Consider the following 18,848-nt stretch of genomic DNA (forward strand, 5'->3'; position numbering starts at 1 on the left):
GGCGCGCGGTCCTCTGGCGGCAGGTCCGGCCCCGACCCCCAGCGCGGGCTCCCGGCACGGCGCGAGCGCTCTGACCGCCCCGCCGGGTGGGGCGCACGGAGCGCGGGGCCGGCGGCGGGGCGAGGGGGCGGGGCCGGCCGAGGCACCGCCCTCCCGCCCCCTCGCCGCCCGCGCGCCGCCCTGCGGCCGGTAGAGCGCGAGCCCCCGGCTCAGAGGCGCGGTCCGGGCGCTCGTGGCGGCGCGGCGGGGCCGGGCGGCGATGCCGCTGGAGCAGGCGCAGGCCGCGCTGTACGTGGTGCTGGAGCTGGCGCTGGCCGCGCTGGCGGTGGCCGGCAATGTGCTGGTGTGCGCGGCGGTGGGCGCCTCGAGCACGCTGCAGACGCCCACCAACTACTTCCTGGTGTCCCTGGCGGCGGCCGACGTGGCCGTGGGGCTCTTCGCCATCCCCTTCGCCGTCACTATCAGCCTGGGCTTCTGCACCGACTTCCACAGCTGCCTCTTCCTCGCCTGCTTCGTGCTCGTGGTCACGCAGAGCTCCATCTTCAGCCTCCTGGCCGTGGCCGTCGACAGGTACCTGGCCGTGCGCGTCCCGCTCAGGTGAGGCCCCGGGCCCCGCGGAGCCCCGCCCTTCCCGGCCCCCGGGACCCCAGACCCTCCCGGTCGGGGCGCCGGGCGCGCGAGTTCCGGCCCGCAGCCTCCGGACCCACGTGCGCCGGGCCCGACCCTCTGGGCACCCCGGGCGCGCGTCTCCTTCAGGGGACCCGAGTAGGGACAGCGCCCCGGGGGTGCGGCCCGGCGGGGCAGCTCCGGGGAAAGCGCCCGGAGCGGGCGGGAAGGGGCCCGGCGAGCGCTGGGCGGTAGGGCCAGGGAGAGGGGCTCCAGGGCAACCTTGGACGCTGGGATCTGCGTGGGCAAAATGACGCGACTCGCCGCCCGATTTCAGCCTGTACCTGCCGACCCGGGCGGAGGTGCCAGTTAACTTTGGGGAACGCTGCGTGCTTCGTGCGGACTCTAATCACCCCCTTATAATTTAGAGAGAGTTAAAGCGCTTCCCGGCTCGCCAAGACCGACAGCCTGAGAGCCTCGTGCGTGGTGTAGCCTTGTTTATCTGCTGCCCAGTCCCAGCGGCTGGGAAAGTGCCACCAGGGTTTCCAAACGCTGGGGGACTTGCGGGTCGCTGTTTCTCCCACACTCAGAAGATGAAGGAGCCACAGCGAGCAAGGGGAGCGCAGTCCCAGGTGTAGCTGAGAGCTTGATAGCCTGCGTCACCAACATCAAGTGGGGCTTAATTGAAAGTATTTACTATCCCTCCTTCCCTGCCTCCCTCTCTCTCTCCCCCCTCCCCCTCTCCCCCCTCTCTCCCTCTCCCTCCCTCCCTCCCTCCCTCCCTCCCTCTCTCTATCTCTCTTTCTCCCTCCCTCCCTCTCCCTTCCTCTCCCTCTCTCCCCCTCTCTCTCCCCCCTCTCTTTCTCCCCCCTCTCTCTCCTCGCTCTCTCGCTCCCCCCTCTCTCTCCCTGCTCTCTCCCCTCTCTCTCCCTCTCTCTCTCCCCCTCTCTCCCCTCCCTCTTTCCCTCTCTCTCTCCGCTCTCTCTCCCCGCTTTCTCTCTCTCCCCCTCTCTCTCCCTCTCTCTCCCTCTCTTCTCCCTCTCCCTCGCTCTCCTCTCTCACTCTCTCTCTCTCTCTCTCTCTGTCTCTCTCCCTCTCTCTCTCTGTCTCTCTCTGTCTCTCGCTCTCTCTCTGTCTCTCTCTGTCTCTCCGTCTCTCTGTCTCTCTCTCCCACGCGCGCCTGGATCCCCTTTGGCGTTTCTGAGTTGGGTGAGCTTGGGATCTCTTTGGGTTTAGAACTGAGGCAGGGAAATTGAGCAGGAGGGAAAGGGAGGGTTTAACCTCTTGGCTGCCGATGCTGTCGGGCGCTTTAAACGTACATCCTTCAATATGCTGCCAGTCGTCCCAGAGGTAGGTACCTGCGTCCTGTAGGTGAGGGGGGGACACGCGGGACGGTGCCTCTGAGTCAGTGTAGGAGCGGGCCTGGGACCCGGCGCTGGCCCCACTTCCCCCGTGTGTGTGGCATCAGTGTTTGGGATGTGGACGGAGAGCAGACGGCCTTTTCTGGAAGCGGATTCTGCTTGCAGTAAATTGGTGGCCGTAAGGGAAAAGTGTTTGAGGGAATTGACGGGGGGCGGGGGGGGGGTCGTGCTCCCAGAAGCCTTTGTAGCAGGCTGGAGTGTCGCACCTGCTCCCCGTGCTTTGTGTCCTGGGTCCCCACGGGGGCAGGAGCCTCCTGCTTGGCCGGGCTGTGAGCCTCCTCTGTGTGTCCGGGCCTTTCCACGTGCCGCTGCCCTTGGCCGGTGACCAGGAGGCCCCACGTGTCCCATCAGGTGTGACAGAGCCCAGGGGTTTCCGAGGACCGGGGCGCATGGCACACACTTCTTTTCTCTTAGGGCTCCCTTTCCTGCCTCTTGGTCTTCATGTTGGCTTCATGTGGTTACTTTTGGGCTGCTTGCGCCCAGCAGGCAGCCACAAGCCGTATCTGACAGAAGTCCCTTGGGTTTGCCCCTGGCCGAGGTCCAGAGAGGCCTCAGCTCAGAGCCAGTTACTGGAAGAATCCCCCGTGCCCCGTGGGCCAGGAAGTTCCATGAAAGTTGAAATCTGTTCTTATCCTGGTCTCTGCGGGGCGGGGTCTTGAAGGAATGGCTGTGGGTGTGTAAAGGTGAAAGAAATGTGAATCACAGGTCCCTAACTTCTCCTTTGCATTTGCTGAAGGCAGGAGGGCGGAGATGTAGGTCTGGGGAGGGCAGAGCACCCCGGAGTGCCGGTCCCCCCCCCCCCGCCCCCCGCCCGCCTGCCCGGAAGAGGTCAGAGGCTGCAAGGGTGTGTGTGACCTGTCCCAGGAAGGGATGGCATGTGTCCTGCCCCCTGGCGCCCAGCCACCCTCACGGGCTGGAGAGGTCCTCATGGCTCCTGTTTCAGCACTTCCTGGCCTGCTGAGCTAAAAAGCAGGTTGCAGGGCCGCACCTGGCCCTCTGGAGTCAATCTCTGGGGCCGGGTGTGTGTGGATTCCAGCATCAGTATGTAACCGGGGACTTCTGGTCCCAGCACATTTCGAGGACCTCTGGGAGTCTGGGAGACGGGGCCCCCCTCCTTTATTGACCCAGGCCGGGCAGCCGCCCCCCCCCCCCCCCCCCCCCCCGGCTCCGAGGCCCGCCCCGGGGTCACGGGCCAGCGGGAGGAAGTGTGCTGCAGTAACCGGCCTGAGGGCCAGGGGCTTAGGCCCGCCTCGTACCGGGCACGGCCAGGGCTTGGGCTGTCGCCGGTGCCCCAAGGCTCCGACCAAGGCCCACGTGGTCTGCCCTGCGCACGGCTCGAGGCCGCAGAGCCCGCAGCCCCACGCCGTCAAGGCGGATACTGACCGGGGAGCGTTGCAGGAAAGGGGCGCCCGAGGAGATGGCCGGAAGCGAAGCCAGGAACTTGTGCCGACCGGAGCGGGAGGCGTGTCTGCCTGCACCGGGGCCTGAGCTTGGCCTCAGAGCGAGGGGCGTCCGCACGCAGGACAACATCCGCTAACTCCAGCCCACGTCCTCGCGGCTCCTGACTCAGGCCCGGCCGGGGGCGGGGGGGTGCTCTGCGGGGCGGGGTGTCTGCTGCCAGCTGCCTGCGCAGGCGTGTCCGGCCGGAGCCCGTCCCCCTCCCTGATCTGGTTGCCTGACAGCCACACCCCAGGCCGCTGGAGTGCCCGGTGGTTCCCCTCTGCCTGCCTGGAGGCCCGCCCTCCCGGCCCCCGTTTCCCCTGCACCGCGCTGCTGAGTGTCCGCCCTCCCGCCCCCGTTGCCGCGTGCAGGCGTCTTCTCAGAGCCTCACGTGTCCAGTCTGGGAGGGAGGTGTTGGGGACCTCTTAGCAAGACTGTGTCTTGGTGAAAAGGTGGCCTCCACTGAGCTCCTTGTAGGTGACTGAACCGTAGGGAGTTGGCAGGGGATTTTGAGCGTTCTTTTATTTTTATTATTATTATTATTTTATTTTTTTTGTGGTACGCGGGCCTCTCACTGCCGTGGCCTCTCCCGTTGCGGAGCACAGGCTCCGGACGCGCAGGCGCAGCGGCCACGGCTCACGGGCCCAGCCGCTCCGCGGCACGTGGGATCCTCCCGGACCGGGGCACGAACCCGTGTCCCCTGCATCAGCAGGCGGACTCTCGACCACTGCGCCGCCAGGGAAGCCCTATTTTTATTTTTTTACATTTTTTCTTTTTTAAAATTGAGCTACAGTTCCCATACAATAAAATTCACCTGTGATTTTTTAAAACATTACTTTTTTTTTTCTTTTGGCTGCGTTGGGTCTTTGTTGCTGTGAACGGGCTTTCTCTAGTTGCGGCGAGTGGAGGCTACCCTTTGCTGCGGTGCGCGGGCTTCTCATTGCGGTGGCTTCTCTTGTTGCGGCGCACGGGCTCTAGGCGCGCGGGCTTCAGCAGTTGTGGCACGTGGGCTCAGTAGCTGTGGCTCGCGGGCTCTAGAGCGCAGGCTGAGTAGCTATGACGCACGGGCTTAGCCGCTCCACGGCATGTGAGATCTTCCCGGACCAGGGCTCGAACCCCTGTCCCCTGCATTGGCAGGCGGATTCTTAACCACTGCGCCACCGGGAAAGTCCCTGTAATGTTGTTTTGAAATAAAGCTAGGAAAGAGGGTTTCAGCTCTGGGTCCCCCCACTCCCCGCCTTGGGCCCCCCCCTTCTTCCACACCAGGGCTATCTTTCTCTTCCAGATCATTCCCATTGGAGTGGGTTGAATGGTGTCCACACTCTAATCCCCAGAACCTGTGAATTTGGCCTTCGGTGGGAAAAGAACGAACATCACCTTATGTCGACCTTCAGAGGGGGAGCCTCCCCAGATGAGCTGGTGGCCCCTAAATGAAACCCCATTCCCATAAAATAGACAAGCAGAGAGAAGGGGAGAGGCGTGTGTGGGCGGAGGCAAACGTGACCCAGTCACCGGGGATGCTGGGTGGCCCCGGAGCCCCTCCTCCCCTGGAGCCTGTGAGGGGCCGAGCGCTGTGAGCCGCCGCCTAGGTTCGCGGCGCTTTGTTACCGTGGCCCCAGGGAACCCCGTCACTATCCCAACGTGCGAAACGGGCCCTCCGCGCCGCTCTCCCCACCCACGTGCCGGCCGTTCCTTGGTTTCCTCGCCAGGAAGCTTCTCTGACATGCCGTCCGGTCTCACGGCCTCCACTTCCGTTGTCACCGTGTCCCCCCCCCCCCGTCAGGCCACCCCTGCAGGGCCCCGTCTTGGTCGAACCCGAGGGTCCCTCCTGGCCCTCGTCGCCTGTGTCCTCTGGCAGCTCTGGACCAGCCTCCTGCGGGGACCGCCCCCCGCTCCCCTCCGGCCCATCTCCAACCCGGAGGGCGCCTGGGGTCCCGCCCCCTCGCTGTGGGTAGAGTCCAAGCAGCTGGAGGGTCGTGCAGGAGCCCCTGGGGGGTCAGGGGAGGGGGACGGGGGTCCCGCGCGACCTTAGGCTGCCCTGGACCATGGTGACCAGGAGCCCCTCTGCGGAGGAGGCCGCGGCCCTCGGGCTCTGATGCTGGAGCAGCGGCCTCGCAGGGACACAGTGCCCGGCCGTGCGGCTCAGCAGCGTTTGCACAGGATTCTGGAAAGCACGGGTCGCCTTTGATCACGTGCAGAAAGAGTATGTGTCAAGGGGCACAGTTAACTGCGTTTGCACAGGCAGACGAGCTGTGACCGCGGGCACAGCTGCCCTGCGGTACCCTGTCTCCACCTCACGCGCGCCTGCCACCCGGGGTCACGGCACCGGGGCAGGGACAGGTGGGCGGACCCGTGTGCTCCGGACACCGGAACGCAGGACACGGTTGTGAGCGGCAGCCGCCCTTTTGACCTTTTCTGCTCCCCCGCCCCCGCCGCGCCTCACCTCGGTGAGCGCCTGCGGCAGCCTTCTGGGGGCGATCCCATCACCTCCAGACCCACAGGTGGGGGGGACAGGGCTCAGAGAGCTGTCATCGGCCCAGGTCACACGGCCAGGGCGGGGTGAGCCTGTGTGCCCGGGAAGGAGAGGCTGCAGCCTCTAGGCGTGGACGCGGGGGGACCCCGGCAACCATGAGCAGGACCTTTTAAATGTCACCAGGGCAAAGAGGACACAGCGGAACAGCACTGTGGCCAGAGGGGAAGGAGGAGGCGGTGCCCGGCAGGTGCCTGAACCCCGTCGTCACAGGATGTGACTCAGCTGGCCGGACGGCGGGAGCCCGTCGGCCCCCTCCTCCCCCCTCAGATGCGGGGGAAGCGAGGCCCGGCCTTTGCTGATGCTTCCGACCCATTACTGACCCTCAGGAAGGAGCTGGGCTTCCCTGCGCCTCTTATCCCCACCCCCGACTCGGGAGAGCCCTTAGCAGGCCGCGCTCTTCACCTCGGAGGCTGGCCGGCTGGAGACGCTGCCGAGGGCGGCAGGGACGGAGCAGCAAAGAGCAGCTGTACCTTCTGCAAAAGAATTAAAGTTAGGAACGGACTGTCCCGGGCTGAGGATGGCCTTCGAACTCGGCCCGGGCTGAGGGGGGCGGTGGTCTTTCTGGAGGGCTGGTGCCAGAGTCTCACGTGGGAGAAGGAGGGGAGGACGGGGCGTTTGGACGCGGTAGGGACCGCGTGGGGGCGGCGGGCTTGCCGGGCCTCAGGGTCGGGCCCCAGCGCGGCGGGTCCAGGGGCGCCCCGGGGCTTGCTGAGCAGTTTGGGGTTTGTCCACGAAGGACTTGGTTGTGTTCCACGTTAGAAATCAACTCGTGTGCATTGATTAGAGCCAGTTAGAATTAGTGAGAATCAACCGGTGGGTTTGTGCTGCCGCCTTGAAACAGAATCTGTTGACTGTCTACCACACAACACGAGCCCCGTTCCTTTCAATTTCTGTTATATTTTGATTTTTTCCTGTGGATCCTGTTTCAGCCTCTATTTCTAATTCCATCACTTGTAGGCAGTAGCTGTTAAGTGTCAAGAAAAATGAGGAAAAGTGTACCGCCCTCCCTCCCCCACCTCTCCACCTCTGCCGTCACCCTGTCTCTACCTTACTTCGGACAGGTGGGAGGTTTAATTTTCCAAAGGTGATCCATGCCCTAGTAAAGAGAGTGAAACCAGATAAAAGGGTAAACTGGGGGACGTCAGTCAGCCAGCCTGACCTCTGATTTCCCATTTGCCTGTTAGAGGCAACCACTGCTTCTTAGTTTTTTTTTTTTCCTGCACAAATTACGTATCGAACACATTTATATTATACCATTGCTTTTACAGTGTCAAGGTTAACATCATTTGCATTTTCTTCTGTATCGGTAGAATAAAGCTGCCTGCACTTTGTAGAGCGTTTCTGAAAAGTGGAAGCCGATGCCCGGCGCGTAGGATGTTCTGCGCGCGCGTTTCTCACTCATCCCGAGCAGAGCAGGGTGACCGGAGCAGAAATGCCCTCCTGTCGCCGAGCCCAGCTTCTCCAGGCGGCGGGTCTCACGGAAGGTCACACGGGTTACGTCCGTAGGTGCCGCCCACTGCTCAGGTTTATGCCCCGTTTTAGTCAGCCTTGCGTTTGGACCGTGAACCTCCCGTCTGGGAACGAGAGGGCGGCCCAGCGCCTTCACGCTCTCGTCGTGGCGGGTGCGCGGTGCTGAGCGGGCGTCGCGCTGGGGCTCCCCGCCATGCTCTTGGGGTGCTTCTGGGATTCCACACGTTGGTCTATATACCAGCCGTAGGTGGCTTTTTCAGGACGCGGGTTCTTTTTCACGCCAGCAACGTGTTTCTTTCGCACGTGTGGTCGGTGGTTGGACTGGATACGCCCAGAGGCCTGAAGGCATTGCTCTGACACCCAAGAGGTCCGCCGCGGGTGTGAGTCTTCTTTGTAACTGTTTCCTCGGAAGCCTTTGGGATCTTTTGCTTTGCTTGGTGTTCTGGGATTCCACAAGGTTGGGTCTAAATATTGACTTTCAGCTTTTCTCCTTCACCTGAGGATGACGCCTTTCCAGTCTGAAGACTTAGCTCTGTCTTCAGTTCTGAAATCTTAAAAGAGAATTTTCCTAGATTATTTCCTTATCTCCATTCCGTCTGTTTTTCCTTCTGGGATTCTTGATAGGCAGATGTTTCTGCCTTGACTGTTTCTGTCTTTTAAATGTTCTCTCACATATAAGGTTCCAGCACTTTAGTGTTTTGTTCCCCCCAGAACAGTTCCTTGACTTTTCCCCCTAGTTCTTCTATTTGTTTTTTTTTTTTTAATTTTAGCATTCATACTTTTGCTTTTGATTTAAGGTTAAATGTTTTGGAGTCAATTTTGCAAAACCACTTGTGGATTCCATGGTTCGGATTCTTGGTGTGGTATACGCTGTATATACTCAAAACTCTTTCTCTGACCCCCTCCTCCGTCACTGGGTCTCGAGCCTCAGCTGGGGAAGGGTGGGGACGTGAGGGGTACGTGCCCAGCTGCTCGGGGAAGTGCAGGTGCAATGCCTGAGGGGTGAGGCCTCCCCAGGCTGCTCAGCAGGCAGCCTTCCTCTTGACTTCTGCTCCTGAATCCCCCCCGGAGCCCGCTGTCTGCAAGGCTGGAGCCTCTCTTTCCGGTCAGCCTGTTTCTGGCTTAGGGCTCCATATGCCCCGTCCTGACGATCCCGTCGCCTTCTGGCTTCTAGAAACTCATCGGAATCTCTGGTTTGCTGGACGTCGCCTTCCACTTACGCTTTCAGGATGATTATGAAGTGATTTCCTTTAGTGTTTCTCACTGTCCTTTAAACGTGATTTTTCTGAGAGGTGACAATTAGGCGGGACCTGGACGGCCAGGGGAGGATTTTCACCGGGAGCTCCTGCGGCCAGGTTTGCATCATAGAACAGCCACTCTGGTGGACAGCAGGGGTGTGGGCTGGAGGGCAGCCTGCTGTTACCTGGGAGAGAAGGAGGGACGCGTGCCTAGGGCAGAGGCCGTGAGGGTAGAGGCAGGGTCTAGGGAGCCTCAAGGCGGGTGGCGCCTGGGCTTCTCCACCGGGGAGGCAGGCGGACGCGCCGTGCCAGCCGGGAGGTCGGGCAGGGTCTGGAGCAGAGGGGCCCCAGGGAAAACCGTGCAGCCGACCAGAAGACCAGGACGGGGAGGAGCCCCGAGACCAGAGATGGGGGCCCTGGCGGTACGGTCGGTGAACGGGGACCAGAGACACGGCGGGTCGGGGCCAGGCCGGCGTCCGCCTGGCGGGGACACGGGATCCCGGGGTGACAGGTTCAGGAGGGCTCGCTGCCCGGGCGGGAGGCTGGGCCCCAGGAGGGGAAGGGTCCGGGTGGCCCGTCCCGGAGGCACGGGGGCTGTTCAGGCGCCCGCACGGGGCGGGGTGCGTCGGGGCGGCTCTCTCGGCTCTGGGCCCGGGCCCTCCTGGCGGCATCGCTCCAGACCCGGCGCTGTTGCAACACCCTCCGGCTGCTGTCTCCTCTCGCAGCCCCACTGGCTTTGCCTCTGATGCTCTGCCCCCCACAAGGCTCCCCAGAGCAGCTTTTTCTGTCCCCCATCTTGAGTTCCAGGGCTGATGCTGACACCACCGGCACCAGCGCCAAAGCTGCCTTTTTTTTTTTTTTTAAATAATGTAGCGCCTCAAGCGCCAGTGAAGACATCACAGACCCGGTGCTGCCGGCCGCGCCTCTTCACCCCGCGTGCGGCCAGGGCTCCCTGGTCCCCCTCTGCCTCCTCCCTGTCCCCAGTGCCAGCCCTGCGCCCCTGCTGCCCCTTCAGCCCTCTGTGCCGCCGGCTGCTGCTGCTTCCTTGACTCGATGCTCCCGGGTGTGCAGACGGGGCTGGCCTCTCACCGGCTCTGGGCCTTTCCCCGGCCTCCCCCACCCCCCTCTCCCCTTTGTGTCTCTGCTTTGCTTCTCAGGACCCCCTCGGTTCCCTGGCCGAGGCCAGGCCTTTGCACGTGCCTTTCTCCCTGCTTGGGATGTCCTGCCCCTGCCGACTGTTGCCGATTTTCTCGACACTGTCTCTGGGAGGCACCCTGGATTCCCTTGCAGCTCTGCATACTTGTGGGAATTTTCTAGGTTGTTTGTCATTGGTTTGCCTTGCCTTCTTCTTTGTAAGCAGGGCTCACGCTCCCTCAGCATCTCCAATAGGAGGGTCCGGTTAGTAGCGTGTGGCGCGTCTAGGGGTTGTCAGTGTGTGTGTACATGTGTGCACACGTGTGTGCTGGGGGGACCTGCCCTGAGAGGGATGGACCAGCTTGTCGTTGAGACACGACAAGCCCGTGGAGGGTAGCGTTCAGGATGAAGCCGGGGAGAGTGGAAGGCTGGGAAGGAGAGGGCGGTGGGGAAAGACATACTGGCACCGCCTAGAGGGGTAAACAGCTCCTAAGCTGGGCGTTTTCAGAAGTCATGAGACACGTAGTTTTTTAATACATACACAAGCACACACGTACTGCATTCATTCTGTACCTTTTAAAAACTCCCTGCTATTAAAAGATATATTTGTATATATGTATCTATTTCTGTGTGTGTGTGTATATATATAGTTATACACATATTTGTATCCATTTGATTAATCTAATGTGATCTGTGGTTTCAGAAAGAATGAGTCATTCTGAGGTAGTGTGTTCTTTTCCCACAACTTCTAAGTTGCAAAATTAAGGCAAATTCCCACATTGTTTGTATTTTGCTATATTTGCTTTCTCTCTCTCTCTCTCTCTCTCTCTCTCACACACACACACACACACACGATTATACTCAAGAGCTTTAACATTGACGTGGTTATACTTTATAGTCGGATGTTCCAGTTATCTTGATCATTTTCTTTACAGTTTTTAAAAAAATTCGGATTCCAATAAAAGGTCACACGTACATTTAATCTGTGCCTTTGGTTTTCTTTAATCTGGAAGCATTCCTCAGTCTTTCTTTCCCCCCCTCTCTTTCATGGCAATACATTATTTTGAGTTTGGTTGTTTCCTTATGATTAGATGTTCAAGTTGAACATTTTTGGTGGGAATACTAGGTACCCGATTGTGTGTCCATCTCAAGCCCATCACATAGGACGGCACACGGAGTCCGTCTGTCCCACCGCTGTTGTGTTAAATCTCATCGCTGCTAGCGTTCATCACTGTGAAGGTGTGTTTTCCCCGTTGATGATTCTTGCTTGGATCAGTTATTACCATGTCAAATGGTAATTGTCTTTTTTCTCATTCCTTCCTCTGTATCAGTCGGCCTTCTTCTGTAGAGAAGAGGTTTTACCTTTCCCTGCTCTTCCTTAAATTATTATTTTTTACATACCAGTGGACTTAGGGAATTTTATTTTCATTTAATGGGTTACAGTCCATACCCGTTACTCACTTTGATGCCCACGTGTGGCCAATGAGAGCCTGTCCACGCTCACTTCTGTTTGAGTGTGGCCGTCCCGTTTTTGAGCACTTCTTACTTTCTGGCACAGAAAGGTTTTTCAGGCTCCATTGTATTTTCTGGCTTTGGCATCAGCCATTTGTCCAAGGAGCCCTGTTTTCTTTCGGTGGAGAGTGGTATTTGGAAACCAAGGTTCGGCAGGAGTGCTCACGGCTGCTGGAGTGTCGTTTGCTCTAGGCCCTCGTGATGAACGAACACTAGGAGAGCTTTGTTTTGTTTTGTTAGACAATGACTTGGAGGAACGCCTGCTTGCAGTGCAGCGACGTCTCACGAATGAGCAGGGCTGACTGAGTTTAACCGGGTCGTCACTTGGCAACTGTCTTCATAAGAACTGGTTCAGGGCAGAACAGTCGATAGGTGATAAACCCCACTGGTGAAAGTCTGATGGGGGCCAAGATGTTTACAGAATCTCAGGGTCTGGGCACCGCCAGGCGGGTACAGCTGATCACGGAGGGCTGAGCCGTTCCGGTGGAGAAGCCTGGTGGACGCCCCCACGGGCAGCCGTCTTCAAAGTTACCGCCACGGTAACAGGACGCCGCGCCATCGGGTGCCGCGTGTCTCCTGCCGTCTAACCGGCTGTTCGTGTGCGTGGTGGCTGGTGCTTTCGACAGTTAGTGGCGTAGCTGAAGTGCAGTGTGACTCAGCCCCAGCCGTGGGGGGAGGGTAGCTTTGTGGGGAGAGAGGATGACAAGGTGTCCCCTTTCTTCTCTGGTCTGGGTTCGGGCGGTGGGCTTTTCTCTCGGGGGTTCTTATTTCACGTCAAGGAGGCCAGAGTCTGGAGCCCGGCGACCCTGGGCTGTCCCCGGGTCCCAGCCGACATACGAGACCCAAACAGGAGCCTCGCCGAGAACCGGCCTCAGAGGTGGGCTCTGGGAGCCCTGGTCGCGGCCGCCACCCTCCATGTCTGCGGGCCCCTCTGACGGCCTCGCCTGGCCCTGCTGCCCCGGTGCGGACGGCGGCCCACGCTCTCCCCTGCGCTCGTCGGCTGGTGCCCCCGGGGGGCCGCGAAGGGCAGCACGGGGCGTCTCTTCCTCCCGCCCACACCTCGGCAGTGGCTCGGCTCGGGCCCTCGCCGGGATTCAGGAGCGTCTGGACTTGGGGGGGGGGGGTGGGACACCCTCAGGAGCCACCGTGGCTGAGGGTCCGGGCCTCCTGGGAGGCGCTCGGGCTGAAGGGCGGCTCCGGCGGCCAGCGGCCCTGCAGCCTCCGGCCGAGGCCATCTCAGGCCCCGCAGACAAGGCGGCTGGCCCTCAAGACCTGTATTTGCCACAGACGGCAGACAGGAGACCCCCCTCCCACCCCGAGGCCCGAACTTCACGCAAACAGAACCAGGCAGTTCTTTCTGTGTACGAGTTGTTTCGTTTGTTCCTTACACGGTTGCGAGACTTCCCCGGCGGAGTCCCGGGGGTCTTCGGCTTTCTTCGCGGGAAGGTTCCAGACCCCGGGTCTGGAACGGGCACAGCGCAGAACTGCCACTGCTTCCGTCCGGGACAACGTCTGAAGCCCCCGTCGCCTGGGCGGGAAGCAGCTCTTCAGCCTCAGAAGGTGCCTCGTAGACAGACAGACGCCTCCTGTGAGCTACAAGCTGGAGCTCGGGACACGTCCACGCGGCCCTCGGCGTGTGGGTGACACCTTGCTGGGCGTCAGGCGGTGCGCGTGCCGAGGAGCCGGCGCCCCGGTCCTGTCTTGCAGAGGGAGGCTGGCGTCGGGGCTTCGCCCGCCAGGCCCGCAGTGAGGTGTTCTGGGTGCGAGCGGGAGGGAGGGCGAGCCCCTGCCTTTGAGGAAGCCTCGGCTCCGCGGGAGGGGACGGCCCTGCAGCCCCCGGGGAGGCCCTGGCGGGGGACCCTGGGGACGGGGGGCTCCACGGGGGCGTTTCTGTCCTGTGAACAGGACGTCCGCGCTGGGGGAACGCGTGGGGAGGGTAGGATGGTGCAGCCGCTGTCTGGGCTCATCTGGGGTTCTGCCGGGACACAAGGGACCCCAGGGGCACGAAGAGTGGGATTAGCATGGCCGGCTTCCGCGGGGAAGAGCCCTCGGCGTGACTGCTGGGCAGCCCGGAGCGGCCCCCAGGACCGGGGGAGGGAAGCGGGGCCCGGGCCTTGGCGGCACCCGCGGCCTTGCTCTGATTGCACTTTTGCCGGGGTTTCCGTTGGACTTTCTGGGGGCTTTTTTAATAATCCCCGCGGCAGCCTCTACCCCCTGCGGACCTGCCTGCTGGGCGGTACTTTGTCAGTGCTCGAGTTATAACGCTTGGTAGGTGTTGAGTGGTCTGTCCTCACCCCATTTTCACGTAAGGCCCGTTGCTGTTCGTGTGCGATTTTAGAGAATATGACGTTTTCTGAGGATGTGTATGTTGCTTCGGAGCAGAAGTGTTTCTATTGCAGAGAAATGAAACTTGGGAGTGAAACGGAACATAAAGAAAGAAGTCCCTAAAGGAACCATCAGCAATTTTAAGAAGCAGAACAGAGCTCCGGGTGCACTTAACTTAGTGATTCGCCTTTATAAAGTGCTTTGCACACACGATATCTGTGTTCAAAGGCCCCGCAGCGGCGGGTTCCGCGGCCGCCACTCTCCCCCTTCTCCTGAGAGCAGAGCTCGGCTCTCCCCAGCCCCCGTCCGGACTCAGTGTCACCGCCAGGGTGGCTGCTTGGGGATCTGCTGCGCTGGGAATTCTGATTTCGGAGGCGGAGCGTGTGGCCTGGTCTGATCCGAGGGCTCCAGAGCCGGAGGGGGCGGACCCTGGCCCAGAAATAGGCCGGCGCTTGTTAAGCAGCGCTTGTTGTTGAGCAGCGCTTGTTGTTGAGCAGCGCTTGGCAAGCCGTCTGCATGATGCGAGCCCGGGCGTCCACGCTGCTCCGTTTCTTTTGTTGTGACTCTCTCTCGATCGGGCTCCTTAGCTAATGAGCCCCTGGCATGGAGAGTGAGAGCGGGTGGGTCCAGCACAGCAGGGGCACAGCCGCTTCCCAGAGGGTGGACCCCCCCCCCCAGGACACCCCTTTTGTGGGGGCTGGAATTGTTCTGCTCGCGTGGAGTAATACTGCCGCCTACATCTCTTTTCATCGCCTCCCATTTACTCCTGCACTTGGGGCGGATGTAGGAGAGGCCACGTTCCGCCGTTCAGGAACGATGTGGGGGGCGCGCGCACGCGCGAGGACGCCCTGAGAGCCCCCGGTGCTCGGGGAGCAGAGGAGCGAGGGGTTGGCAGGGTGGGAGCGCGGCGCGCTCAGGGAGGGGACGGAGGCCCGGGCAGAAGTGGGCGGCGAGAGGGTATGGGGAGGAAAGCGGAGCCCGCCACCCCCGTGAGACGCCAGAGACCCGGGGCTCGTACCCCCAGCCTCCCGCCCGGCGCAGGGACACCGGCCTGCCCTCCCCAGCATCTCTGGCCGTCTCCCACCCGGGCCCGGGTCCAGGCAGCGTCTCACTGACACGGACTGTTCTGCCATCGCGGGGCTGCAGCTCCGGCGCTCAAAGCGCGGCTGCCTTTGGAGCCCGCGTCCTCCTGCGGGTCTGGTTGTGTCCGCCGACGGAGGCGTCTCCCCGCCACCTGCTGAGCGGGCAGCAGAGGCCTCTGCTGCTTCGCAGGAGGCCGGCAGCGGAGGTGGGGGCGGAGGGTCCCTGGAACGGCTGGCAGCTGTGGCCAGGGCAGAGGGCAGCAGAGCCGGGGCTGCTGCAGCGGGGAGCTGGGATCTGTGGGAAGAACCGCAGCGTCCTGAGCAGGAAAGTGTCTGCTTTGGGCAAAACCGGAATCAGATCAGGTCGGTGGGTTTGCGTCCTGGCCGCAGTTCAGGAGCGGCAGGTCCGTCGTTTAACCGTGGGAGCCTCAGCCTCCACGTCTGTAGCTGGCGATGGTGCTCTGACCTCAGGAGACGCGGGGTGCGCGGGCCTGCTGCCCGCAGAGCCGCGCTCAGGCGGGGCGGCCGTGTGGCCGGTGGGCCCTGTGCAGCTGGCGGCTGGGGGAGTCTGTAGGCACGCGTCTCCCGCAGCCCCCAGCGTGTCGTGTGGCCGTGTGGCTCAGAGCTGCTAGGATGGGGGCGTCTGTGAGCCCTGCCTTTGCTGCCGACCTGCTCCACTCCAGCATCTTCTCTTGAGTAAACAACCACCGAAGTCGTTTTCTGACTGCTCTGCTTCCCTTCTGGCTGCCCTAAAACTCAGTCTCCACAGTGAGCTTTACACAGTCGAAACCAGTGCCGTCCCTCCAGTGTACCTCGAGCCCCCCATGGCGTCCCGTGGCACTGGGGTATCCAGCCCCTTCCCCCGGCCTGGGGCCGGGCCCGCCTCACCCCTCTGCTTCTCTAGGAAGGTGAAACCCTTTCCTGTCTGGAAGCCACGCACATTCTGTTCTCTGTGCTTAGAACGCCTTCCCCCCGCTTTTCGGAGCCTCCGCGCCCCCTCCACCTTCGGCTCTGCTGCCCAAGAGCCTTCCCTGACACCCGGCCTCCAAGCTCTTCCTGGTTTTCTCCCACCTGCACCCTGTTCCTTTTGGTTTGGCCAAACTCCTTCTGACTTGTGATTGTACCTTTTAGTGTTTACCTGTTTATTTTCTGTCTCTTCTGTTAGCTTTACAACCCACGAGGGCTGTGATTCTGTTTCCAGTGTCAGTGGAGTGTGTGGTGTAATACAAGGAAGAACTCTGAATAAAATAATGAACCAATAGGGGAGAAAGGCCCTGGTACAGGGGGTCACGGAGAAGGCTGGGACCAGCTGCCCCCCGAATGAAATCAACTGCTGTTCCTCATCTAAGACGATTTAGCATAAAAGTAGTTTTTCATATGTGCAGGATCCAGCAGTTTTGAGAAGTTCAGATATGGGTGGATTCCAGTTGTTTTGAACTCTGCCAGGAAGCCACCCCCTAGGATCCCTCTGTGTACAGAGGACTCCGTGTCTCATATTGCTTAGGAAAAAGTCACGTAAAAGAAGCAGCATAGGGACTTCCCTGGTGGGCCAGCGGTTAGGACTTTGCGCTCCCAGTGCAGGGGGGGCCAGGTTCGATCCCTGGTCAGGGAACTAGATCCCACATGTCGCAACTAAAAGATCCTGCGTGCCTCAACAAAGATCCCGTGTGCTGCAGCTAAGACCTGGTGCAGCCAAAGAAATAAGTAAGTAAGTAAATAACTAAATAAATATTAAAAAAAGAAAAAAAAAAAGCAGCATAACGTGGTGTAAGGAACAGAGGCCCGAAAGTCCTGACTTATTGGTCTTTGGTTCTTGTATTGCCTTTGTTACTTAAAGACTTTGTATGTCTGGTTCCTCATTTGTAAAATAAGAGAAGTTGGACTAGAAAAGATGAAAGTCCCTTCCAGTTTGCATGAGCATGCTTTTGGCTGCAGGTAACAGTGACTTAAGCAATCAAGACCATCAGTTATCTCTTGAACTACAATATGGAGCCATGATGGTTCTAGGGTTGGTGTGTAGTGGTTCAAAGGCACCATCAAGGACCTGGACTCTTTCCTTCCTTCTGCTTCGCCATTTGCTTTATTTTCAGGCCCATGCCTCATGGTCACAAGATGGCTGCTGCAGCTCTAGGCATCACAACCTCCCATAAGAGCATCAGAAGCAGAAAGGGATAAGTATGGGGAGGCGCTCTCCTCGTGGGTCTCTCTCCTTTTATCAAGTAAAACTTTTCCAGGACGTGCCCTAGCAGACTTCCTTTAGTCACATTGGCCAGAACCACCTCCGGTATCCCTCCCAGACCATGACAAGAGACTATGCTAACCCCAGATCTTACTCATCCCCTGGGGCTGATCTTTGTTCAGCTGTACACAGCTCAGTGCAGCTGAGTCCCGTGAACAGTGGAGGCGTGGCTGCCTCGTGGGCCCGAAGTTCTGTGACTCTTAAGTGCTTGGCCTTCAGGAGGCGGTGGCCTTATTACCCTATAGGGACTGACTGCATTCTTCATGTCTCTGGCAAGGCAACGGCCAGGAATAACATTTTTATAAGCAATGGCTTTACATTCCCGCATGAGGAGGGGCGCGGAAAGGATTTGGAAATAGATGGATTTATGGGCCCAGGAAAGTTCAGCAAGCAGCTGCACCCAGAGGTCCTCTGTAGTCAAGACCCCACAACTGAGCTGCCCTCGCAGGGAGACGATGAGGGGTCACCGTCAACGCGAGGCAGGACCTCAGTGAGCTGCCCCCGCAAGCTGGCCCAGTTCTGCTGCCTGCCCAGGCCACAGCATCAGGCGTTCCTCATAAGCAGAATCCCGTTTAAAGCGGTCTGGTAACAAGCCAGGAATGTGATTGTAACGGCCACCTTACTAAGAACCTCCATTGTGCCAGGCGCTATGCTAGCTCCTGGGGACGCCAAGTCAAAGGGACAAGGTCCAAGTCCTTAAAAGGCTGAACACCTGGGAGAGAGAAACAAGCTCTATGACAGGTGTGTGTCTGGGGCCAGAGAGTGGGAGAGGCCCCCTTGGCCTGCAAAGTGCGCGGGAAAGGAGGTGGGCTTTGAGACCGGAGAGCAGCCGGGCCAGGACGCGGCAGGCAGGGGCGCGTGGGGCCGTGGCCTGAGGGCTCCGTGGCCCCCGCTGAGGAGTGCGGGCTTAACCCGCAGGCGAAGGGGATCGGACGCTCCCCACGGACGAGCCTTAAGAGAAAGCGTGTCCAGTTATTTCCCAGTGCTCTTCCCAGAGGTTAAGTGAAGATTTCATTTCGTTTTTTTCAGTACATTATGTTAAATACATATTATGGACCAGTTATGAATAGCAGAGTTTATACCTTTGCTATAAACCGTATATGGACTGCCTTGTCGCAAAACGCCCAGAATGTGTATTATGACTTCTAGAGATTTTAAATAAGATTTAATGGTCTAAAAATTACCGAGAAGATTTTGACGTTTGCTAAGTTCTTTCCCAGTTTTTTATCAACTTCGCCGCTAGCCGAGACAGCCAGGGACGCTGCTTAGAACTCTTGTTCTCCAGCATCTTACCGGGGGCTTCGGGGGGATGACTCTTCCTAGGGTGTTGGCGGAGACCAACCGTAAGGCTTCTCGCCCAGCCACCAGGTGGGGCCGCCCGACGCCAGGGGCCTGCGGTCCACACCTGCCGGGTGTTTGTTCAAGGGCATGTCACCAGTGAAGCCTCCCTGCCTGACCTCTTTGACGCTAGTCCCTGCCACAGCTCACCTTCCTCACTCTGCTTTTTCTTTTTTCACACTACACGTCTCCTTCTGACATGCCGTATAATTTACCAACCTATGCTTGTTGTCTGTTATGATCTGTCTCCCCTGCTAGAACGTGAGTCCCCGAGAAGCAGGGGTCTTGTGGGTTCCGTTCCCTGGTGTATCTCGACCCCGTAGAACTGTGTCTCATAGGAGACCTAGACCCAAGGTCAGTATCTGGGTGATTAGAAAGCAGCCTTTAAGAATTCTCCACTTGTCCTCCTTGAGCATGATTGGTCATTAGACGGAGGTGAGTTATTAAGGATGAAGATCTGATTGAGCTCGTTAGAGCCGAGCTGTTTGTGCCTGTCTGGGCGCTGCTAGT

The 18,848-nt window shown here is 59.7% G+C and overlaps 1 protein-coding gene across 2 annotated transcripts in view; it reads left to right on the forward strand.

Moving 5' to 3' along the window:
- The first annotated feature begins 197 nt into the window (after positions 1–197).
- ADORA2B (adenosine A2b receptor) overlaps positions 198–18,848 on the forward strand; it is a 28,900-nt gene continuing 10,249 nt past the window's right edge. For both annotated transcript variants that reach the window (XM_059048468.2, XM_067021766.1), the window contains exon 1: positions 198–597. In XM_059048468.2, coding sequence (XP_058904451.1) covers positions 260–597 — 338 coding nt within the window. In that variant the 5' untranslated portion in view covers positions 198–259. The remainder of the gene's footprint in view (positions 598–18,848) is intronic.

This window comes from Kogia breviceps, chromosome 19 (assembly GCF_026419965.1).
Source record: "Kogia breviceps isolate mKogBre1 chromosome 19, mKogBre1 haplotype 1, whole genome shotgun sequence".
NCBI lineage: Eukaryota > Metazoa > Chordata > Mammalia > Artiodactyla > Physeteridae > Kogia > Kogia breviceps.